Source organism: Sorex fumeus, unplaced genomic scaffold (genome assembly GCF_029834395.1).
Source record: "Sorex fumeus unplaced genomic scaffold, SorFum_2.1 ptg000097l, whole genome shotgun sequence".
Classification (NCBI taxonomy): domain Eukaryota; kingdom Metazoa; phylum Chordata; class Mammalia; order Eulipotyphla; family Soricidae; genus Sorex; species Sorex fumeus.
In genome coordinates this window covers 1,818,264-1,840,336 of record NW_026606154.1, presented here as the reverse complement: position 1 = coordinate 1,840,336, position 22,073 = coordinate 1,818,264, and the positions used below count along the sequence as shown (strand labels likewise).

General features: G+C 48.4%; 1 protein-coding gene across 1 annotated transcript; it reads right to left on the bottom strand.

Annotated features, from left to right (window-relative positions):
• Positions 1–8,840: 8,840 nt before the first annotated feature.
• PTTG1 (PTTG1 regulator of sister chromatid separation, securin) lies at positions 8,841–18,012 on the bottom strand. Its single transcript, XM_056133119.1, has 5 exons — positions 17,895–18,012; positions 16,638–16,738; positions 13,918–14,011; positions 9,774–9,980; positions 8,841–8,981 (listed from the first exon to the last, which is right to left on the bottom strand). The coding sequence occupies exons 1-5, from the start codon at positions 17,980–17,982 to the stop codon at positions 8,893–8,895; spliced, it is 579 nt and encodes a 192-aa protein (XP_055989094.1). The 5' UTR covers positions 17,983–18,012; the 3' UTR covers positions 8,841–8,892.
• Between the last annotated feature and the right edge of the window lie 4,061 nt (positions 18,013–22,073).

Here is a 22,073-nt window from a genome sequence, read left to right as displayed (position 1 = left end):
AAATTTTTTTTTCTTTCTGGGTCACACCTGGCGATGCACAGGGGTTACTCCTGGCTCTGCACTCAGGAGTCACTCCTAGCGGTGCTCAGGGGACCATATGGGATATTGGGAATCGAACCTGGGTCGGCTGCGTGCAAGGCAAACGCCCTACCTGCTGTGCTATTTCTCCAGACCCTAACTAAAATTTTAAAACTTAATTTTAAAATATAAAAACCTTTTCTGGATCAGAAAGTATAGGGAGTAGGGGTGCTTGCCTTGCACGCAGCTGACCTGGGTTCAATCCCTGGTACCCCATATTACTCCCCAAACCTGCCAGGAGTGATCCCTGAGCACAGTGTGGCACAGAAAAAATCTTGGCTCTTGGAGCTGAAGAGTACAAATTTCAAGTCTGTAGCGGTGACCCTGGTTTGAATCCTAGCATCACGGATGATGGTCCCCGATGGTCTACCCAGCACTGTCAGGTATGTCCCCCTGACCCACTCTGGATCTTATAAGTCGTAATATTTTGGAGCTTTGATGTCCTCTAATTCAAAATAAAAGATGTTTTATGGGTGGTATTTGAAGAGCTTTTCTTTTATAAACTTTTAAGTTTGCCAGTAGCAGAAAAGACCAAATTCTTGAATGTATATTTTTTTATTGTAGATTTGTAGATATTACTTAACACGCACAAATCCATTTGCTTTATTTTGAGGGATTACTTGATGTTCATCATTTTGTTGTGTTTGGTAATATATTGGTAGGTAAAGGCCCTCCCGTTGATCGTCGATTTGCTCGAGCGGGCCCAGTAACGTCTCCATTGGAGACTTTGTTGTTACTGTGTCTGGCATATCGAATACTCTCGGTAGCTTGCCGGGCTCTCCGAGAGGGGCGGAGGAATCGAACTCGGGTCGGCCATGTTGGCCGCGTGTAAGGCAAACGCCCTACCCGCTGTGCTATCGCTCCAGCCCCGGTAATATATTATGTTGGCTAATACTGTAGCACTGCACTGTCCTTCCGTTGTTCATTGATTTGTTCGAGTGGGCCCAGGAACATCTCCATTGTGAGACTTGTTGTTACTGTGTTTGGCATATTGAATACGTCACATGGAGCTTGCCAGGCTTTGCCATGTGGGCGAGATACTCTCGGGAGCTTGCCGGGGTTTCCGAGAGGGGCGGAGGAATCGAACCCGGCTCAGCCAGGCTGGCTGCACGCAAGGCAAATGCCCTACCGCTGTGCTATCGCTCCAGCCCTTGGCTAACACATTTTCCAGAAATGTATCTTATTTATATCCCAAACCATCAATAGCAATATATGTTCCTTGGATTTAAGTTTCCTAGACACCTGGTGGCAAAACAGTTTTATGACCATGTAATTTGGGGAAATGCTATTAACATAAAATTCACAAAAAATATTAGCTTTGTATGTTCTTAGAGAGAAAAGTTTAATGTTGCTGTTGTCCCAAAATTCCAAACGGGATCAGACCACCGTCTTCTTCGTGCAAAATTCTACCTCACAGAACGAGGAGAAAAGAATGCAAGGTTTAAGAAGAGGACTCCCAGAACAACCACCAACTGGGAGCTCTTTGACTCTATTGCGGCAACATGGGAAGATGCCGTCATTGACAACATTGATGAGGAATACGATCGAATGATTCAGCACCTCCATGATTGTGCAAGGAATGCCAAGAGAGAGATAACCACAAAAAACCGTCTTTCTTCGAACACTCTTGAACTTATTCGCCAACGTGGCTTGGCACGTGCCTCAGGCAACCACAAGTGAACGTCTGAACTGGCAAAACAGTGCAGAGAAGCCATTAAGGATGACCTCAAAAACAGGAGAGCAGCAGTACTGGTAGATGCAGCAGAAGCTGGGAAAAACATTCGTAATGCCCGCCTGTCCTTCACCAACTACAAAACCAAGATGACTGCCCTCCGACATCCTGATGGATCTATCACATCTTCCAGAAGGGCAATGGAGAAGATTGTTCATGACTTCTACTCAGATCTCTTTAATAGCCACGTCCACTTGCCCACATACCACATACCACATGATGGATATGTCGTTCCCAATGTTCTCCCTTCCGAAATCCAACATGCTATCTCGTCGGTAAAGAAACAAAGAGCACCTGGCCCAGACAAGATCAGACCTGAACACCTGAAGAACTTACCATCAGTACTCATCAATACATTGGCTCGACTCTTCACACACTACCTGTCTGAATGCAAGGTTCCATCCCAATGGAAAACCAGCAGGACTGTACTACTATACAAGAAAGGAGACATCCACGACATTGGCAACTATCGCCCAATCTGCCTATTGTCTGTCATCTACAAACTATTCACTCGAGTCATCCTGAATAGGATTAGCAGAACACTAGATGAAGGACAACCATGTGAACAAGCTGGATTCCGAAAAGGATTCAGTACCATCGACCATATCCACACAATAACCAAGCTCATTGAGGTATCTCGGGAGTTCAAGATGCCGCTCTGTCTAACGTTCATTGATTTAAAGAAGGCCTTTGATTCTGTTGAGACGGAAGCGGTCATGGAAGCCCTAGCCAATCAGGGCGTACAAACTCAATACATCAGGATCCTTCGTGAGCTCTATTGCGGATTCACTACCAAGATCTCACCATTCTACAAAGAAGTAATCATCCATATCAAGAGAGGGGTTCGGCAGGGTGATACCATTTCACCAAAACTCTTCAGTGCCACCCTCGAGAACATCATGCGACGACTGGAATGGGAAAACATGGGAGTGAAGATAGATGGTCGGCAACTACACCACCTCCGCTTTGCTGATGACATCGTTCTAATAACACCAAACATCAGCCAAGCGGCACAAATGCTGAACGACTTTGACCGTGAATGTGGAAAGGTCGGACTACACCTGAATCTTACGAAGACAATGTTTATGAGAAACAGCCTTGTTCCTGACGCTCCATTCACTCTCAACGGAACCACCATCTCCGAATGCAACAGTTATATATACCTAGGTCAAGAAATCAACATGATGAATGACCTGGCACCTGAGTTGCGCAGGAGGAAGAGAGCAGCTTGGAATGCCTTCAAGAGCATTGAAGAAATAACTAAAAGGACAAAGAACCTCCAGCTATGAGCACATCTCTTTGATTCCACTATTCTTCCTGCATTAACATATGCCTCAGAGACCTGGACCCTACGAAAACAGGATGAGAACACTATTCGGGTCTCTCAAAGAGGAATCGAAAAAACTATGCTTGGGATATCACGATTCACTCAAATGAGGGATAGAATCCGGAGTTCTGATCTTCGTCAACGCTCAAGAATCAGGGACGCTGTCTCATTTGCCAAGACATCAAAAATCAGATGGGCTGGACACGTAATGAGGTTTACAGACAACCGCTGGACTAGAGCCATTACTGATTGGATTCCACGAGACATCAAAAGATCACGTGGACGCCCACCTATAAGATGGTCAGACTTCTTCGTCAAGACCCTAAATGATCGGTTTGAGGCTCTACATGTTCCTAAAACGAACAGATACTATTGGGCTACGCTAGCACGCAACTGGGATGAATGGAGACGTTACTGGCACCCGCTCGAATAAATTGATGAATAACGGGGATTAAGTGATTAAGTGATTAAGTGATGTTCTTAGAGAGTTCTGAAATAAGGAAACCCATTTAACTAACTTCAACTCTTTGAAACCAGAGTCATAGAATGTTTCAAATTTCTATTGGAAATCTTACTATAATTAAAACAATTTTTGTTAAAAAAAAGATTCTAAATCTTGGGGACTGAGCGATAGTATAGCGGGTAGGGTGTTTGCCTTGCACACGGCCAACCGGGGTTCAATCCCCACCATCCCATATGGTCCCCCCCCAAGCACCTCCAGGAGTAATTCCTGATTGCAGAGCATTGTTGGGTGTGAGCCAAAAAAGCAAATAATAATAATAATAATAATAATAATAATAAAAGAATATAAATCTTTATCTTTTTCCACAGATCCCTCCAGCTATCCTTGAAGCTATGAATCCCTGGTTCATTTGCAGGTGGAAAAGAACTCCTGGAAAACTCCTGCTCAAGGTCCTCTCGACCAAGAAACCAAGCAATGAGAGAAGTGGCACCATTTAGGTTTCATTATAAGTCACTAATAGCAGGACCATCGGACTCTTAATATTTCACACCTAGAGAGAACCTGAGCTTCCGTGGCCTCCCCCTCCCTGGCACCATCCCTCCCCCTGGTCTCCCATCAGAATGGGTGAAGGGGGGGTGTCCCTGCTCCAGCACACCACCCCCCAACAGAACCCTGCTGCTGCTTCTAGACCACACTGCCTGTCTCTCCTAGAGAAACTTTCTGTCCGTCTCGATCCCTGGCTAAGAAGCTTGCTCTCCGAGTGTCTCTCTCCTGCCACTATCCCCCAAACATGATCTCCACCTAAACCTTGGATCTCTCCTGTCACTGTCACTATCCTCCCATTGTTCATCGATTTGCTTGAGCGGGCCCAGTAATGTCTCCATTGTGAGACTTGTTGTTACTGTGTTTGGCACATCGAATACATCACGGGGAGCTTGCCAGGCTTTGCCGTACAAGCGAGATACTCTCGGTAGCTTGCCGGGCTCTCTGAGAGGGGTGGAGGAACTGAAATGGGTCAGTTGAGTCGGCCTCATGCAAGGCAAACGCTCTACCCACTGTGCTATCTCTCCAGCCCTCCCCATAATCAGATTTTTTTTCTTTTTTTTTTCCTTTTTTTTGCGTCACACCCAGAGATACTCAGGGGTTACTCTGCACTCAGGAATTACTCCTGGGAGTGCTGGGGGGGGGGCCATATGGGATGTTGGGGATCAAACCTGAGTCGGCCACTTGCAAGGCAGACGCCCTACCCGCTGTACTACCGCTCCCATAATCGGACTTTCTAACAGCCCACTCTCCCACCTCCCTGCTCAGCACTACCTGGGTGCTCAAGGCTTAGTCCTGGCTCTGGGCTCAGGGACGTCTCCTGGTGATGCTCAGGGGACTATGCAGGTGCCAGTGGGCTGGCTGCAAAGCAAGTGTCTTACCCTTTGTACTATCTCACCAGCTCTCCCCAACCATCTTTTGCCACATACAGCCAGGACACTTAAAATTCAAACCACCACCACCACGCTCCCGATAGTATCACCCTAGAGACCCCTGTGGCATGCCTCCCAGAGCTCTATCACTACCCTCCAGCCAGCCCTTTCTGCAATTTCTCAAACACACCAGGTCCATTCCTACCCCAGGACCTTTGCACCTTCTCTTCTAGCCTTGGGGGTCATCAGAGCTTCTCTCTCAGCGCCTTCAATTTTTGTCTTCATGAAGTACCTCCTCAATGAGATGCCCTATCACCTCTGCTGTCAAAGGAGCTCTCCACCCAGCTACTGACACACAAAACACTTCCTAACTTTATTTCCGCCCCCCCATCCCCCACCCCAGCGTTCTTCGGCATGTGGTGTAACTTAGTGTTCTGTCAGTTAGCCTGGTTCTCCTAGCTCGGATGAGGCTTTCCCAGTTTCCTTCAGCACTGTGTCCTCAGCACCTGGAGCAGTGGTCGGCAGAGTGGCAGCCGCAGAGGAAGGCAGGAGACTGTCCCAGCAGGGTTTAGGGACCAAGGCATGTCCGGGGTGGAGCTATTGTACATGGGCATCCAGGAGGAGCTCAGGGGGGCCCAGTCCCCACCACCGCAAACACTGGGGAGATCTGGACAGAGGAACCGGGGTGAGTGAGGCACACGCCAGCCCCAAACTACCCAATGGCAACGGGACCCCCAAGGACTCACCTGTGGATGGGGGTCCCAGCTGCTGTGCTCGTCATTCTACTCCGGGACCATCAATCAGTCCACGAGAGACACATGTCCCCAGGTTCACAGGAACGTCCAGTAAGGACTGGCAGGGGTGGACCCGCTCAGCTTGCAGGCACGGGGCGACCCCCTGTTTCCAGGCGTCCCTTGTCCTAAACCCCCAAGGCCAGTGCCAGGGGCGCACGCGCGCATGCGTAGACGGTTTTTTTTAAATAGTTGCACCCATTGGTGGTCAGGGCTGACTCCTGCCTCTGTGCTCGGGAGCGGGGGAGGACCATACGGGATGCGGGGGGACCATACGGGAAGCCCGGGGTCCAACCCTGGTTGGCCGCGTGCCAGGCAAGTGCTCTCCTCGCCGGACAGTTCTGAGGCCCAGAGCCCTGGGCGCAGCGGGATTCCGAAGCAGGTTCTAGAAGCCGGGACCGGGGATCACGGCGTGTGCCCCAGGAAAACGGTCACCAGGTGGCTGGGTTGTCCAAAGGAAGGAGCACCCTGTCGGGGCGGTACCCAGTTGCGGACACGGGGAGCTCCGGACCCAGGGCTCTAGCCAGGCCGGAGGGCCGAGTCAGCGGCCTGGTGCACGGGCACCACCGGGGGCCTGTCCCGGGGCCTGTCCGGGGCCTGTCCGGGGGCATGTCTCAGGCTCTTTGCACACGTGGCACACACGTGGGGCACCCGGGAACCCACCGAGGCCTGTCCCTGGGCCTGTCCCAGGCTCTGCGCGGCGCTATAGCGCGCAGGTGCGCAGGTCTGCAGGTGCACGCTCAGGAGCCCCAGGGAAGTCTCGCTTCTCACCCCCAAAGGCCCCCCCCCCCCCGTGCTTTCTCAAAGTCTTCCCCCCCAACCCCAGCCAGCCCCGGGGGTCGCGGGCACTCGGGGCAGCTCTGCATCCTCACCCCTCGCACCGCTGACAATTCTGATGTCCCCCCGCAGAAAATTCTTGGTCTAGAGGGTTGCCAGCCAGGTGCTCGCCTAGCGTCCGGTTCTCCCTCCCGCGCTGCGTACCCTTCCTCCGGCACCCCCAGGGGTGATCCCTAAGTCCCTCTGAGCACTGAAGCTGGAGTAAGCCCTGAACACTGCCAGTGTGACTCAAAAATACAATTAAAAAAAAAAAGTCTGGGTCACCACCACTGGCGCTCAGGGATCACTCCTGGTGGTGCTGAGGGGGTGGGGGTGGGGGGGTGCTACCCTGTGGGTGCCCGGTCTAGAATCAGGGGAGGGCCTCTGCTGAGCTATCTTTCTGGCCCTCCCCCCCCAAAAAAAATAATAATAACAACAGTCTTTACACAAAACACATGGGGGATGGGAGGTTCCAGAAAAACCTCTTGGGACCAGGTGAAACAGATAAAAGTTTGTATAGTGGTGTGTAGAAGAAGCAGACTTTGGGGAAGAACATGAATGCAATTTTCCCGTGCTTCTTTCACCCTCTCCCACCCCCAATAAATTTTTCGGCAGTCCACATAAGATAGGTATACAAATCAAACATTTGCTGATAATATACTTTATTGCTTTTTTGGGGTCACATCCAGCGATGCTCCAGGGTTACTCCTGGCTCTGCACTCAGGAAATACTCCTGGCGGTGCTCAGGGGAGGGACCATATGGGATGCTGGGAATTGAACTTGGTTCGGCCACGTGCAGGGCAAACACCCTCCCCGCTGTGCTATCGCTCCAACCCCAGCTGATAAGATACTTTAAAACATTTTTTCCACAACCCCAGCACTCCCCCTCTGCGTGGGGTCACACACACACACACACACACACACACACACACACACGACTTCATAGGGGGCATGGCTCACAGTACAAGAATCTAGGATGTATGTGGTGTACACAGGACACAAGTGTCAAATGCTGCAACATGCTACAGTCTAACGTCTATAATAAAAAAAAATTAATGGATGGTATTAGGAATTTAACGGCAATTCAATATATCTATGCCAAAATAGCTGAGAGATGTGGCTTATATTGTGATAACCTTGTGTTAACATTTCGTGGCATTGTGCTGACTGAAATAAGTCAAATACTGTATCCCTGACATGTGGAATCTAAAAAGCCCCTTCGCCTTCGAGTGGAAACTGTAGTGACCAGTGACAGAGTGGGGAAATGGTACATACTAAATTATAAGATGAAGAGTTTATAGCTACCGCACACTAGTCATTATAATTTTATATACTTGAAAGTCACTGAGATGGGGCTGGAGCGATAGCACAGTGGGTAGGGCATTTGCCTTGCACACGGGTGACCCGGGTTCGATTCCCAGCACCCCATATGGTCCTCCAAGCACCGCCAGAAGTAAATTCCTGAGTGCATGAGCCAGGAGTAACCCCTGTGCATCGCCGGGTATGATCCAAAAAAGAAAGTCACTGAGAGTGTCTTAAATATTAACTTTGAAACACCAGTTCTATAGTCTGATAACTCTTCCTATCTTTCACATATCAATACATTCTTGATCCTGTCCCTGTCCTCATCTGAATAATGGGACCTTAAGCATGTAACAATAACACTCATAAAATATTTAACACAATTAACCATACAGGTTTCAACAAAATGAGAGTTTTCCTCTAGGTGGAGAGAGATTCTTACTATCAGTAATTTTTCTTGCTGTGCTTTTCAGAGAATCTAATTGAAGATTCCAAGAAGGTGAACTCAGGAGATTTAGAATCTTTCAAGTTCTGATTACTGAATTCAGGTTCTGATTACTGAATACAGAATATTAAGGTCATTAGAAACTTAACAGAATCAGCAATAAAGAATGCCTAGCAATAGGCACTTAATGAGCTGAAAGTGGCTCCCCTAATTAAGAGACCTAATAAATATCACTAGTTAATGGCCAAAAAAGGCAATCAAATACACATCGAGAGGTTTATGTTTCAAAAGAAACAGTGGCAGTGTCTAAAATAAGCCGTTAAAACACTCCAAAGGGTTTTAAGGCAAGTTTTTACAAATTAGAAAAATGTCCATTATCATATTCCAGACACTCTTTCACTAAATACTCCCACTGGTTTTCGTACTGTTTTAAGCAAATCTCAAAGACCACGGACCACAATGATTAGAACAGTCTGTTAAACGAATAGCTTTATTCATACAAAAACACACTAACTATGAGGCACTAAGAAATCGAAGAATCTGAGTCATAGCTAACAGGTGACGGCAATTCAACCACCAGCTCCGACGACAGGCTTGGAGACTCCAACACATCTAGAATGCAGGAATTTCTGATTAGCGCTCTGCAGATTGCCAAGTTATTTTTTATCTTGATTAGACCATCACTTTTAATCAGGAATTACTGGCTTTCTCCTTGTTGAATAAGCCCACATCCCCACCCACCAACACAAGCATGTCTTGGAATGTGACTTTTAGGAGTCCCAGAATTAACCTTCCTTGGGAAATGAAAAATTAGCTGAAACTCTTCTTATTCTAGGAGGAGTCAGCAATGTCACTCACGAAACTGACTTACAGTCTAAGTTTTCCACTCTGTGGGGATTGAAAAAAAAAAAACTCTTTTGTTTTTGAGCCACAACCGGCAATACTTGGGGGTTACTCCTCTGCACTCAGGATTACTCCTGGCAGTGCTCAGGGGTCCATGTGGGATGCTGGGGATCAAACCCAGGTCGGCTGTGTGCAAGATCAATGTCCTACCTGCTGTCCTATCAATCTCGCCCCCAAGTAGAAAATATTTTAACATTGGCTTTGACCACCAGCCTGAGCCAAAACCTCAAAACATCTTCATTAAGAAGTTTTCATCCTACTCAGGCTTATTACACAGGTGTATTCAACATATGTTAGCTTTAGAGATAAACTTGCTTGGAACAAGAATTTTCGGCTAAGACCCTTTGAATTTCCCACCTCGGGGGCTCCCTGCTCAATGCTGATGCCCGAGCTTGAAGAAGAGGTCACTTTTAGATGACCTTCCTCCCAGCCCGCCCCCGGCCAGTGGAAAGGTTCCCACAGACTGTCCAGGGCCCTTTTCACGGGCACGAGCTCACTCACCGGATGTCCACAGGGGAATGAACATCTTCGGTGGTGTAGGGGGGTCCTCATACAGCAGCTTTCCCAAATCCCTCTGCTCCCCGAAGATAAAGGGGGACGTCGACCGCTCCCCAAAATTCTCCTTCTCCTCCAAGAACATGAGCGGCATCCCACTCAAAGGCAAGTGTGCAATCCGGTGCTCCTCAGGCAGCTCGTAACTCTCACAGTCTGCAACAAAGAGCAAGTGGCTTCTGTCAGGGCAACACTTCTGAGTGTGGCCGGGGAGCCCCGGGGACCAGAGACCCTGGCACGGGGTCCCTGATACTGGTAATGCATTTGCATTCTCCCCACGGGATCGAGGCAGAGGCAGGAAGCCGCCCAGCCGTCACTTTCACCTGCAGTAAGAAAATAACAGTTTCCTGCAGTGTCTCCCGGGAGCAGGAGAGACGAGACACTGCCTGATGAGCACGCGACCCCTGACACCTCTAGAGGAACCTAAGAGATGAGACGCAAGCAGGTGTCGGAGCACTTTTGCCACACACCCAAGTGCCAGGACCACCTCAAGGAAAGAGCATCTGTGTGACTATTTACTTTGCCTCTCACGAGACCCCTCCCCGGGGACCCTGCTTCCACCGCGAGAACGGAAGGAGCAAATGACTATTCAGAAAACTACTCAGGTTCCTGTCACACACGTCCTCCAAGGAATGAAAGAAGTCTATCATTTGCAGGAACACGCTATTTGCTGTCAACGATAAAGTTCACAGTCTCAAGAAGAAAAAAAAAATTTTTTAAATTTGCAATCAACAGTGTAAAACCTTTCTAACACAACTTTTCTGCTGAGATCAGTGGTGAGGGTAATTCATGTGCTCCTGACAGCCCACAATGAAACATCACAACATTTGAATGATTTGCATTTTCCCTATCAACTATGATTTCGAAACTAATATGTGATAAATGCAAAGACAAAAAAATATATTCAAAGTTCAAAACAGGTCAGAGTATAAAATGCTAATCCATATGGCTTTTAATTCTACATGCAGCTTGACATTCAGAAACAGCCATGGTTGAGTTTTACTGTAGTACCAAAGCAAGCTGCCCACTCACCTGCAAAGGCTTAACTACCTATCTAACTACCTATCTAGCAGAGGCCAAACTTTCCTCAGATGCAGCTGATGAATGCAAAATCAGACAACAATCCAGCTGTCTTTTCTTAAACTAAGTTAAACAAATTTCAAATTGTAAAACTATGTCAGTCTTCTCAATAACAAAAAAGAAAACTGAAAAAATTCATGTTAGAAAACGTTATTAAGGGGCTGGAGTGATAGCACAGTGGGTAGGGCGTTTGCCTTGCATGCAGCTGACCCGAGTTCGATTCCCAGCATCCCATATGGTCCCCTGAGCACACCAGGAGTGACTCCTGAGTGCAGAGCCAGGAGTAATCCTTGTGCATCGCCGGTTGTGACCCAGAAAGCAAAAAAAAAAAAAGTTATTAATCCCAGTAGGCGGGGGTCACACCCACCAACTGGCCCCCTGGCGCCGTGTAATCCCATCAACGGCCAAGACTCAGAGACTATAAAACCCAGCTCCCAGAACCGCGGCCGCGCAACATCTTATTGTGACATCTTATCATCTCATTCCTACTTTGGACAAACTGGCAGGCTTCCAAATGTAACCTGCCCACACAGCAGAGTCTGGCAAACTCCCCGTGGCGTACCCAATATGCCAAGTACCAGTAGCAATGATGGGTCTCATTCTCCTAACACGTAAAGGTAAACACCCTCCCATTGTTCATCGATTTGCTCGAGCAGGCCCAGTAACATCTCCATTGGAGACTTTGTTGTTACTGTGTCTGGCATATCAAATACGTCACGGGGAGCTTGCCAGGCTCTGCCGTGCGGGCGAGATACTCTCGGTAGCTTGCCAGGCTCTCCGAGAGGGGCGGAGGAATCGAACTCGGGTCGGCCATGTTGGCTGCATGCAAGGCAAACGCCCTACCACTGTGCTATCGCTCCAGCCCGGAGTGATAGAATGGTGGGTAGGCGCTTGCCTTGCAAGTGGCTGTTCCCGCGTTCGGTCCCCGATACCACATACTTCAAGTGAACACTCTCTGGTATTCAATGGAAACCCTCAAAGAGCCTTGAATATGGCACTTTTTAAAAAAAATCTCAGGGCTAGGACGAAGGAGACATTACTGGGGCCTGCTCAAGGCAATCGATGAACAACAGGATGGTCGTGATCGTGATTAATGTAATGAGTTCATTGTTTAAAAAAAAATTAAAACTTCTAATTTCTAACACAAAAAAATAAACAAAACCCACAAAAGCTTTTTGTGGAAGACGTTCACTAATCTTAAAAGTATAAAGATAAGATTTTTAAAAATTAAGACTATTTCCTTCATCATGTCTAAGTATTGATTTAGAATAACGGATTTTTCTTTCCAATAATCTAAGCTTGATTCAAACATTGAATCTTTCCTCATTTCAATAAGACTGTTTTCTTAGATCAGAAAAGGACAGTTCTCGTGCATTTGTTCTGAAATATGAAAGTTCTCTTTAAGCATTTACTCTTTCCCCAGACTAGTAAACAAGAGCCAGAAGCCAAAGGGAATTGAACAGTACATGAAAGCTTAAACCCCAGTACCACAGTCCAGAACACCGCCCCCAGCTGCCCCGGAGCTCAAACTGGGAGTAGCTCCGAAGGATAACTGGCCCAAAAGCAAAACAAAAAGACGGCAACAATAGGATGCTTTAAAAAGTATAAATAGGGGCTGGAGCAATAGCACAGCGGGTAGGGTGTTTGCCTTGAATACGGCCGACCTGGGTTCGATTCCCAGCATCCCATATGGTCCCCTGAGCACTGCCAGGGGTGATTCCTGAGCACAGAACCAGGAGTAACCCCTGTGCATCTCCAGGTGTGACCCAAAAAGCAAAAAAAAGTATAAATAGCCAATAATCAAGAACACTCAGGCATTCCTACACACACACACACAGTTTTTACTCGACACCCACTGCCTTTCTGATAAAGATAGAAGTTTGAAAATATCTTCAGTTGAGAGAATAGGAAGTAGGCTTCTCACCCACTGAAGCTGGCTAGGAACTATGGAATGTAACTTTAGTATTAGGTTCTTTCTTCAAAAGAGCAAAATACAGTCATCCAATCAAAATGCACAAGTCTTCCTCATTTTCTTTCATGGCCAAATGATAAACATTAGGACGGCAGTTCCACATTTCATAAAAATACGTCATCAAATATCCTTTGAGGCTCAGCAACCCTTCACATGCGCTCTTCACACAGGCTCAACCTCACAATGATAAAATTTTGAGAATAACTGCAGAATTGTTGTACCTCAGCATGATTGTCCTCTGATTAAAACCCAGAAATGGAAGGCCCCGTTACCTCACTTTTCTAGCATGCCTTTCTCCCCTCCTCTTCTCCACCCGTCTCCTCGCCGTCCTTCAGTCTCGGCTTGAGGTCTCTGCCAGAGAGAAGCCTGCCTGGTCCTTCCAGGTGAGAGTTTCCTGCCCCCAGCCCTGGGATAGATTTGTTCAGCGTTTGCTTTTCCCTCCACAGGGTGGGTTCCCTCAGGACCGGGTCTGCCTTGTGAACTTCTTCCAGAGTCTAATAGTGCATGACACACAGTAGCCTCTCTTCAATGGAAAGTAGGTTTAAGCGAACAGAGAAAAGCCGGTACTCTATTAGGCAGCGTTCAACTCAGCATGAACCCGCTTTCTGAAGGCTTATTAAAAAGCCTGAGGACCTGCTCGGGGTTAGGAAATGCGCCCCAGCTCCCAAGGGAGACAAAAGGAACCATGGGCTCCGTTTCTTGATCCCGTTCCCTTCATGGCCCAAACTAACAGCTACCAACACATAATTCAACCCCCACAAATAAGTCCACGGGCAGGGGTGTCTGTGCAAAGCAGCCAGATTCAGTCTCATAATAGTTTGGGGTCACATGCTACGTAAATGTCCCTATCAAGGTTACAAGCTGAAGTGAATTCTAAGAGAAACTCTAAGCTAAAGCATTTTTTGCAAAACCTCAGGATACGATCTACTGCAGACTTCCATAACCGAGGGCCACACGGCCCCCCGGGAGGCCTGGATCATACATGAGGGGTCGCAGGTGAAAACCGTGTAAGCGAGGAGGAGCAGGCTGGGGAACACTGACCTAGGGGATTGTAGGGGAAAAAGTTCTCTATTTCTGGATAGACGTCATCCCAGGCAGGAACAGAGATTTTGGCGGTAGCAGTCTCCCCAGATGCCTGAAACAACACCAGAAAAGCATGGATTAGTGAGGGTAAAGTCTTGTCAGCTGATACTTGCAACGACTTTTGTGCTTCTCAGGAATGAGGCTTCTTCAACAGTTTTCTGCTCTTTTTGTTTTGGGTTTCGGATTTTTTTGTCTGTTTTTATTTTTGGGTCACACCTGGCAATGCACAGGGGTTACTCCTGACTCTGCACTCAGGAATTACTCCTGGAGGTGCTCGGGGGACCATATGGGATGCTGGGGATCGAACCCGGGTCAGCCGCGTGCAAGGCAAACGCCCTACCCTCTGTGCTATCGCTCCAGCCCCCCATGGGCTTTGTTTTTTAATTTTATTTCTCATAAAGCTGTTCACAATAATTGATTATATTCAATCACTTTCTGCTCTTGACCCTCTTCCCCCCCCCCCCAGGAAATTTTTTCATGACTCTTGGAACACAGGTATGTAAGTATATAAAAAACAAGTACTAATGATAAATAATTTCTTCTGGGCCAGAGAGGTAGTAGAACAAGTAAGGTGCTTGCCTTGCATGTGGCTGACCAGGGTTCAATCCCAGCACCACATATGGTTCCCCCAAGCCTCACCAGGGTCATCCCTGAGTGCAGAGCCAGGAGTTAAGTCCAAAGCAGAGCCAGGTTTGGCCTCAAATAACAACAAATAATCAATTTATTTCAAAACAGAATTTGTCATGACCCTTACATTCAATCACAAGACCCCCATATGGGGTTCGCTGACCATAGGGTAAAAAACTCAGCTCTAGAATTCATGAAACTTAATTATGGTAAGTGCATAATTTAAGATTTGCCGATTTCATAGTGATTTCATTTCCATTTCATGAGAACAAACCTTCGTTCTCATGATTACATTTAAATTCAGAAATAAATCTAGTACATGGCTCAAAAGTCTAATTCAAGTCTAATTTAAATAGCAGCACCTGCCAATGTAAGATATCACAATGTAAAACAGCATTAACTCAAAACGAATTAATTCAACACTCAAATTAAGAGAAAAATAGGCATCAGTCACCCAAAATAGTTGTTAATCCTAAAAGCCATTTTTGACTATTGGAAGTGAAATTTTCCCATCACAATTACATCAACTATTTATCTGGCTAATAGGAAAAACAGGCTCCCGTAACCTCAATTCATACACAGCAAGTAACAGAGAGAAAAAAGGCAGACCTGTTACTTTATTTAATTTTGCTAGTTTTAGGTCACACCTGGCGATGTTCAGGGGTTACTCCTGGCTCTGCACTCAGCAATCACTCCTGACGGTGCGCAGGGGACCCTATGGGGTGCTGGGGATTGAACCCTGGTCAGCTGAGTACAAGGCAAACGCCCTCCCACTGTACCATCGCTCCGGCCCCAGTCCTGTTACTTCAGAAGCCCGTCCTGGCTAACGCCCTAGCTGGCACCGAGGCATGTTCAGCCGTGTATTCCTGTCTGAATCAGACCCCACCGCCTGCGACAGAGGAGACCCCTACTCAGGGCTTCCCACACTTCAATTCCGTGTCATACTCTCCTCATCGCTGCTATATCCTTACAAGACTTACGACTGTTTATGGGAGCTGGAGTGATAGCAAAGCACGTAGGGCATTTGCCTTGCACGCAGCCAACCTGAGTTCGATTCCCAGCATCCCATAGGGTCCCCCGAGCACCGCCGGGAGTAATTCCTGAGTGCATGAGCCAGGAGGAACCCCTGCGCAATGCCGGGTGTGACCCAAAAAGCACTGCGCTGTAGCACTGTCCTCCTGTTGTTCATCGATTTGCTCGAGCGGGCCCAGTAACAACTCCGTTGTGAGACTTGTTGTTACTGTGTTTGGCATATCGAATACATCATGGGTAGCTTGCCAGGCTTTGCTGTGTGGGCGTGATACTCTCGGTAGCTTGCCGGGCTACTCAGCTTCTGAAAAAGACATCGGTAGTCCTCAGCCACACTGCTCATGTCATGGGGTGAATGTCAAACACTCGTTTCTTTCCTACTATAACTGAGAAATTTTTGTTGTCGTTGCCTTTTTGGGCCCACCCAGTGGGCTTACTTCTGACCACGCATAGGGATTACTCCTGGCAGTGCTCAGAGGACCATGTGGGGTGTCGGGGATGGCACCCGGGTGGGCCACGTGCAAGGCAAACGCTCTACCTGCTGTATTATCACTCTGGCCTCAGATAAATCTTTTCAATGATTCAAATAAAGTGTTTATCCAAGTACTGAAATCCTCTTTCACAGCCAAATGCTCTCAGCCCTGGACGCACCCACGGGGCTGTAACTTCTCTGCCCACATGGTTTAAGCAATTTCCTAAATGCGAAGTTAGCCTGGCCAAGTGGGGAATGTGGCAGCCCCAGAACTACTTCCTCATCACCTCTGCACAGTACCCTCCATCTCAGCGCTACGCGCATCTGTATCAAAAAACTACCAGGCAATCTGCGTCCTCCAGTTAAGAGGAAATGAGGTGAAAATTTTCTCAGTTATTCCTGAGATTCCGGATCCGGAGGTACTAGAGACAGAGGCAGTCCTTTCTGCCAGCTGATGTTCTAGTTGCTTCTACCCACAGCAGGGAGGACGCCTGTGGTGTGAGAGGACTCCAGGGTCCCTGACTCAACTGCCTCCGAAGCCCACGTCTACCTTTTGAGGAGTGGAGGCGGTCCGCTGGAATTTCAGAGGTTCACTGATGTTCTCAGAATGCTCTGTGTGTCTGTTAACAGACCTGAAGGCCTTCCTTGTACCTGCAGGGGGCAGAGAAGACTATCAAACCTTTCCCCAGCATGTGGACTCCAAACTGGAGCTGTTTTCTACTGCTGCTAAAAGGTTTCAGCATCATGTTCATTTCCACAATCTCTGTATATAAATCAAGTCTAACTGTACTTCACTTCTGTAGATTTGACATCATGACTCCTTAGTGCCATTAAGAATAATTTCCCGGGGCTGGAGAATAGTCCAGCGAGGAGGGCGCTTGCCTTGCAGACCGCCCACCTGAGTTCAATCCCGGCCACCTCATAGGGTCCCTGGAGCACAATCAGGAGTGATCCCTAAGCACAGTCAGGAGTTAGCCTCTGGGTGTGGCCCCAAAACCAAACAAACAAACAAAAAGTACTTTCCAAGAGTACAAAGCTGCTACATCACACCCAGAATTCCATCCCACCAACCACTAGGTAGGTCCCTTCTCTTCACAGAATTTGCAGTACTTCCATCGGGGGCCCTTAAATAACCTCATTAAGCTACTTAACTCGAGAAAGGAGGTCCTAAAGAGCATCTCGATTCTAAAATGCCTCGGCCAGCTGGGACAGAGATGGGACCACTAAGTGACGATGCTTGGGATGGGAGATGTGTGCTGAAACTAGATTAGGGACCAAACATGATGGCCACTTATTACAAAAGGAGGGAGGGAGGGAAAGAGAGAGGGGGAAAGGGGGAAAAGGGAGGGAGAGAGGGAGAGAGGGAGAGGGGGGGAGGGAGGGAGGGGGAGAGAGAGAGAGAGAGAGAGAGAGAGAGAGAGAGAGAGAGAGAGAGAGAGAGAGAGCGCGCGCAAAAGGGAATGTGCCTGCCCCAGAGGCAGGGGATGGGGTGGGGATGGAGGGAGGGATACGGGGAACATTGGTGGTAGAGAACGGGTTAAGGATGGAGGGATGGGTACTCGATCACTGTGTGATTGAAACTTAATCACTAAAGTTTGTAAATCTGTAACTGTAACTCACGGTGACTGGTTTTAAAAAATAACAATAATGAAATAAACTGCCTCAGCCACGGATGGGGTCTCAGGAGGGGGTCCCAGTGCAGGATGGAGTCTCAGGAGGGGGTCCCAGTGCAGGATGGGGTCTCAGGAGGGGGTCCCAGTGCAGGATGGAGTCTCAGGAGGGGGTCCCAGTGCTGCCCGGGACTTACCAGGCCCAAATTCCTGCGCCAGCACATCCTTGGCCCGACTGCCGACTGGGTCTTCATTCTCCGTATTCAACAAGCCCCACGCCGCCATCCCGGGGCTGCTGGAGGGAGGGGAAAGATGTTGGAGTTCTCCAGAAGCCCAGGCCCACCGCTCGGACCGAACCTTGCCGACCCGGCCACGCCTGCTCCGGGGCCTGGGCGAAAATGCGACGGGTCTTGCATTTTAGGAGATGCAAGAGGGTGTTGCATCTCCTAAAATGACGTTCCGGCTTGTCGCTCTGGGAGCCCGCTTCCGGAACCGACGGTTCGGGGCCGGCACCCGGCGTATCGTTAAGAGTCACTGCTCGGAACCGAACCGCCCGGGCCCCCCGACCCCCCGCCCCAGGCACGGTCCGCGCCCGCGGCTCAACCCCGCCCGGACGGTGGGAAGGAAAACCGCCCCGTCCCCCGAAATGCCAGCCTCCTTACACGAGCTCGACCCGGTTCGGCCGCGACCCCACCGAGCCGCAACCCGCTGGCCCAGCCTCGCGACCAACAGCCGAACCCCGAGGCCGCTCGCCGCGTCGCAGTCGGGCTCAGCTTTGAAACCGACGCACGCGGCCCCATTGGCTCCTCCGCAGGGAGGGGCGGGGCGGAGGCGTCCGCGAGAACCAATGGGGAGAACCCAGACTGCCTAGGCTCCGCCCCCCGAAGGTTTTCCGGGGAAGCTGGCTTCTTGGGAAGAAAAAAAGGGGGAAAAAAAAGGGTTTAAGTGCTGACACCTGGATCCTCATTTAAAAGTGGGGTGATGAAACGGTTTCCAGCACCAAACGATACAGCAAATTCATGCGATTATCATATCAAGACAGATTTTGGCTTCCCCTTCCCCATCGTTATAATCAATTATCCATCTATTAAAGAGAAGATAGAGCAGAACAAATTTAAAAGTTGGACAAGACTAGGCTTCAAGCCCGTTCTCCCTTGAACACGCTCGTCTGTTTCTCTGCTGCACGTGTTCTCTCTTGAATACATTTCCCCACTTACTCTCCTCACACACATCTTTCTAAAGTTTCAATGAAACTATGTTGCTTCTCTTTAAAAACATATAATAGCGATATTTCAATCGGTGATGGAAAACATATATCTATATTTAGAGATACAGCACAGCAAGGAAGGCACTTGCCTGCCACACGGCTGACCTGGGTTCAATCCCTGGCACCCGAGAACTGCCAGGAAAGATTCCTGAGTCCAGAGCCAGGAATAAGTCCTGAGCACTGCCAGGTGTGACCAGGAAAAAAAAAAATAGGGGTTGGAGAGATAGTTAAACAGACAAGTAGCAGCACACTGAGTGAGTACATGCTGTGCACACAACAGGCCCAAGTTCTGGTCCCCAGCATATATCCTGAACACAGAGCCCAAGTAGCCTCTAAACACTGTCATCTGTGACACCCTCACCTCTCTCTAAAAAAAAAAAAAAATTGAGGGGCTGGAGCGATAGCACAGCAGGTAAGGCGTTAGCCTTGCACGTGGCCAAACCAGGTTTGATTCCCAGCATCCCATATGGTCCCTCAAGCACGGCCAGAACTCATTCCTGAGTGCAGAGCTGGGAGCAACCCCTGAGCATCGCCGGGTGTGACCCAAAAAAGAAAAAAAAATTGATCACTAGAAGTTTTTTTTAAACCACATATGGGGAAATCGGGCCATATTAGTTGGGCAGGCAAGGAGGTAAGGGCCCCGAGGCAATGAGTTTCAGGTTACGGTCATATTCAGAACCAGCTCCAATACATAGAGGAACCCCCACACCTAGGATCAGCCAGGGTCCTCCTTGACAGCAACCTAGCAACAGATGCCGGGGTGGGGCAACTTGGGAAAATCCTGGTTAGAGCATGTTGGGAGAAACACAGGGTGCACTCTCCAGCTAGCCCCAGAGCCGCCATGCCGCTGTGTGCTCTGCATGTGTAACTATTTCCCCTTCCTTTCTGAGAACATGCTCCCACCCCCCCTCCAAGCCAGTAACCACTACTCTGCCTGCCATTCCTTCCCCCTTCCCCCTACAGGGCGCACCCCACTGCTGCATCCCAACTTAGAGTGTGTGATTCCCTAACAACACTCTCCTCTCTTCCTCCTCACATTTCCTAAGGAAAAATCCCTTCTCTCCCTGATTTGTCTTCTCTCGACACCTGTTCTGTGAGACGAGTCAACGGGGCCTAGAAAGCTTGTGTAGAAGTCAGGACTTTCATTGGTCAGGTCAGGCAAGAACTCCTGGCACTTTTGGGAGTCCTGAACTCCCAGGGGATGGTCCTCGAACCCCTCTGGGGACTACCTTCCCATTTCTCTACACAACCACCACCAACAAAAAGATTACTTTCATTCATGACACCTTTAAATGATATCATTTAATAGAGAATTCTTTTAAACTTCTAATATCTCAATAGCAAATTCACTGAAAGCAGCCAGCAAGGTGGTAAGCAGAAGAATGAACAGGAGATCAGAGGAATAATCTTTTTTATAAAAAAAAAAACTCAATTTTTTTGAGGGAGAAATTACATTTGAGGGTTGGATAGCTCAGGTGTTCATGTACCTGCCTTGTATGGCACCAACCGTGTCCAATACCCAGCACCACATCACCTGAGCACTGCAAGGAGCAACAACCAGCACAGAACTGGGAACAGCCCCCAAGCACCATGCGCTGGGCCCAAAAGCCACCACACGCCCCCCCAAAAGAAATTATGCTTGAAAAAATTGATAACCTTTTCCTCTTTCTATAGCAAATGTAAATATGTTGAATACATTCAGGTTAAGGAATTTAAAAGACTAAGGCTGGCCTGTTTAAAACCCTGCTCACCATGGGGCCGGAGAGATAGTACAGAGGGACTTTTCTTGCATGAAGTGAACCCCAGTTCAATCCCCAGCATCCCATATAGTCCCCAAAGCACTACCAGGAGTGATTCTTGAGTGCAGAACCAGAGTTAATCCCTCAACATTGCAGTCCAAAACAACCACCACCAAAAACACCCCCAGAAAGCCCTGCTTATCAAAGATCATCAGATACATTGATTTTTGCTTAGTATGTATCTGAGTTTTCTTCTTGGGGGACACACCCAATGGAACTGGGATGAAGGGGCGGTTGCTCCCTCCTCATCACCTGGGGGACCATTGAACCCAGGCCTCCTGCACTCATCCCAGCCCTTTGAACTCTCTCCCAGATCCCCACAAGGCACATTTTTAACTTGCAGGTACGTAGGAAAAGGAGCAGACCCTTTGCTTATGGTTCACAAAATATTGTACAATACACCTGGCATGACCCTGTCCTTGAGCTATGGCCCTTGATTGGCTCTTCTTCCTTTTCAGTCCAGGATAAAATGCATGGAATGATTCATTCATTCCTCTACGTTTTGTTTAGCCTTCTGTGCTCAGACAAGGCACGTGGGGTCAGCTCCAGCACCACGGATCAAGGACATGGGGCACTGTTTTGTTCACAGTGACATCTTGCTTATAAAGCCACCACAAACTTTGTGGGACAAGTAAGGGGAAAAAAAGTCAATTCTCACTGACCCTCCAACTCAGTCTTCCAGTATGGTCTACTGGGCGAGGCACTCCACCTGTTTTATCTTCTTGCAATTTTTTTGATTTTCAGTACAAATATGTACTGAACGTCAAAAATACACTAAGTACTGCGCTGAAAGTATGAGGTTCCTCATTTTATTGTGCTGCAGTGACACTTGGGCTGCTGTTCGTTCTCTGTTGGTGTAAACTATTTTGTGAACCAGTAGCAAAGGGAATGTATGCTCCTTTCCCAATGCACCTGCAGGTTAAGAATGTGGGTCATGGGGTCCGGAAGATGATGGTTCAAAGGGCTGGGACAAGTGCAGGAGCCCTGGGTTCAATCCCTGGCCCACACGCTCCCCCAGGTGATGGGGTGGACAAAATTCACCCTCCATCCCAGTTCCACCGGGTGTGGCCCCCAAATATAATATATATATATATACATATATATACACACACACACACTGTAGCACTGTCCCCCAGTTGTTCATCGATTTGATGGAGCGGGTACCAGTAACATCTCCATTGTGAGCCTTGTTACTGTTTTTGGCATATCCAGTAAGCCATGGGGAGCTTGCCAGGCTCTGCCCTGCGGGCAGAATACTTTCTGTAGATTGCTGGGCTCTCCAAGAGGGGTGAAGGAATCGAATCCAGGTC

Bases quoted from the DNA above. Each gene is read 5' to 3' on its own strand.
- PTTG1 (XM_056133119.1), bottom strand. From the start codon at position 17,982: ATGGCGGCGTGGGGCTTGTTGAATACGGAGAATGAAGACCCAGTCGGC. The intron at 16,739-17,894 runs GTAAGTCCCGGG...TGCCCCCTGCAG, and splicing joins GGCGCAGGAATTTGGGCCTG to GTACAAGGAAGGCCTTCAGG. The intron at 8,982-9,773 runs GTGAGTGAGCTC...CCTGCATTCTAG, and splicing joins CATTCCCCTGTGGACATCCG to ATGTGTTGGAGTCTCCAAGC.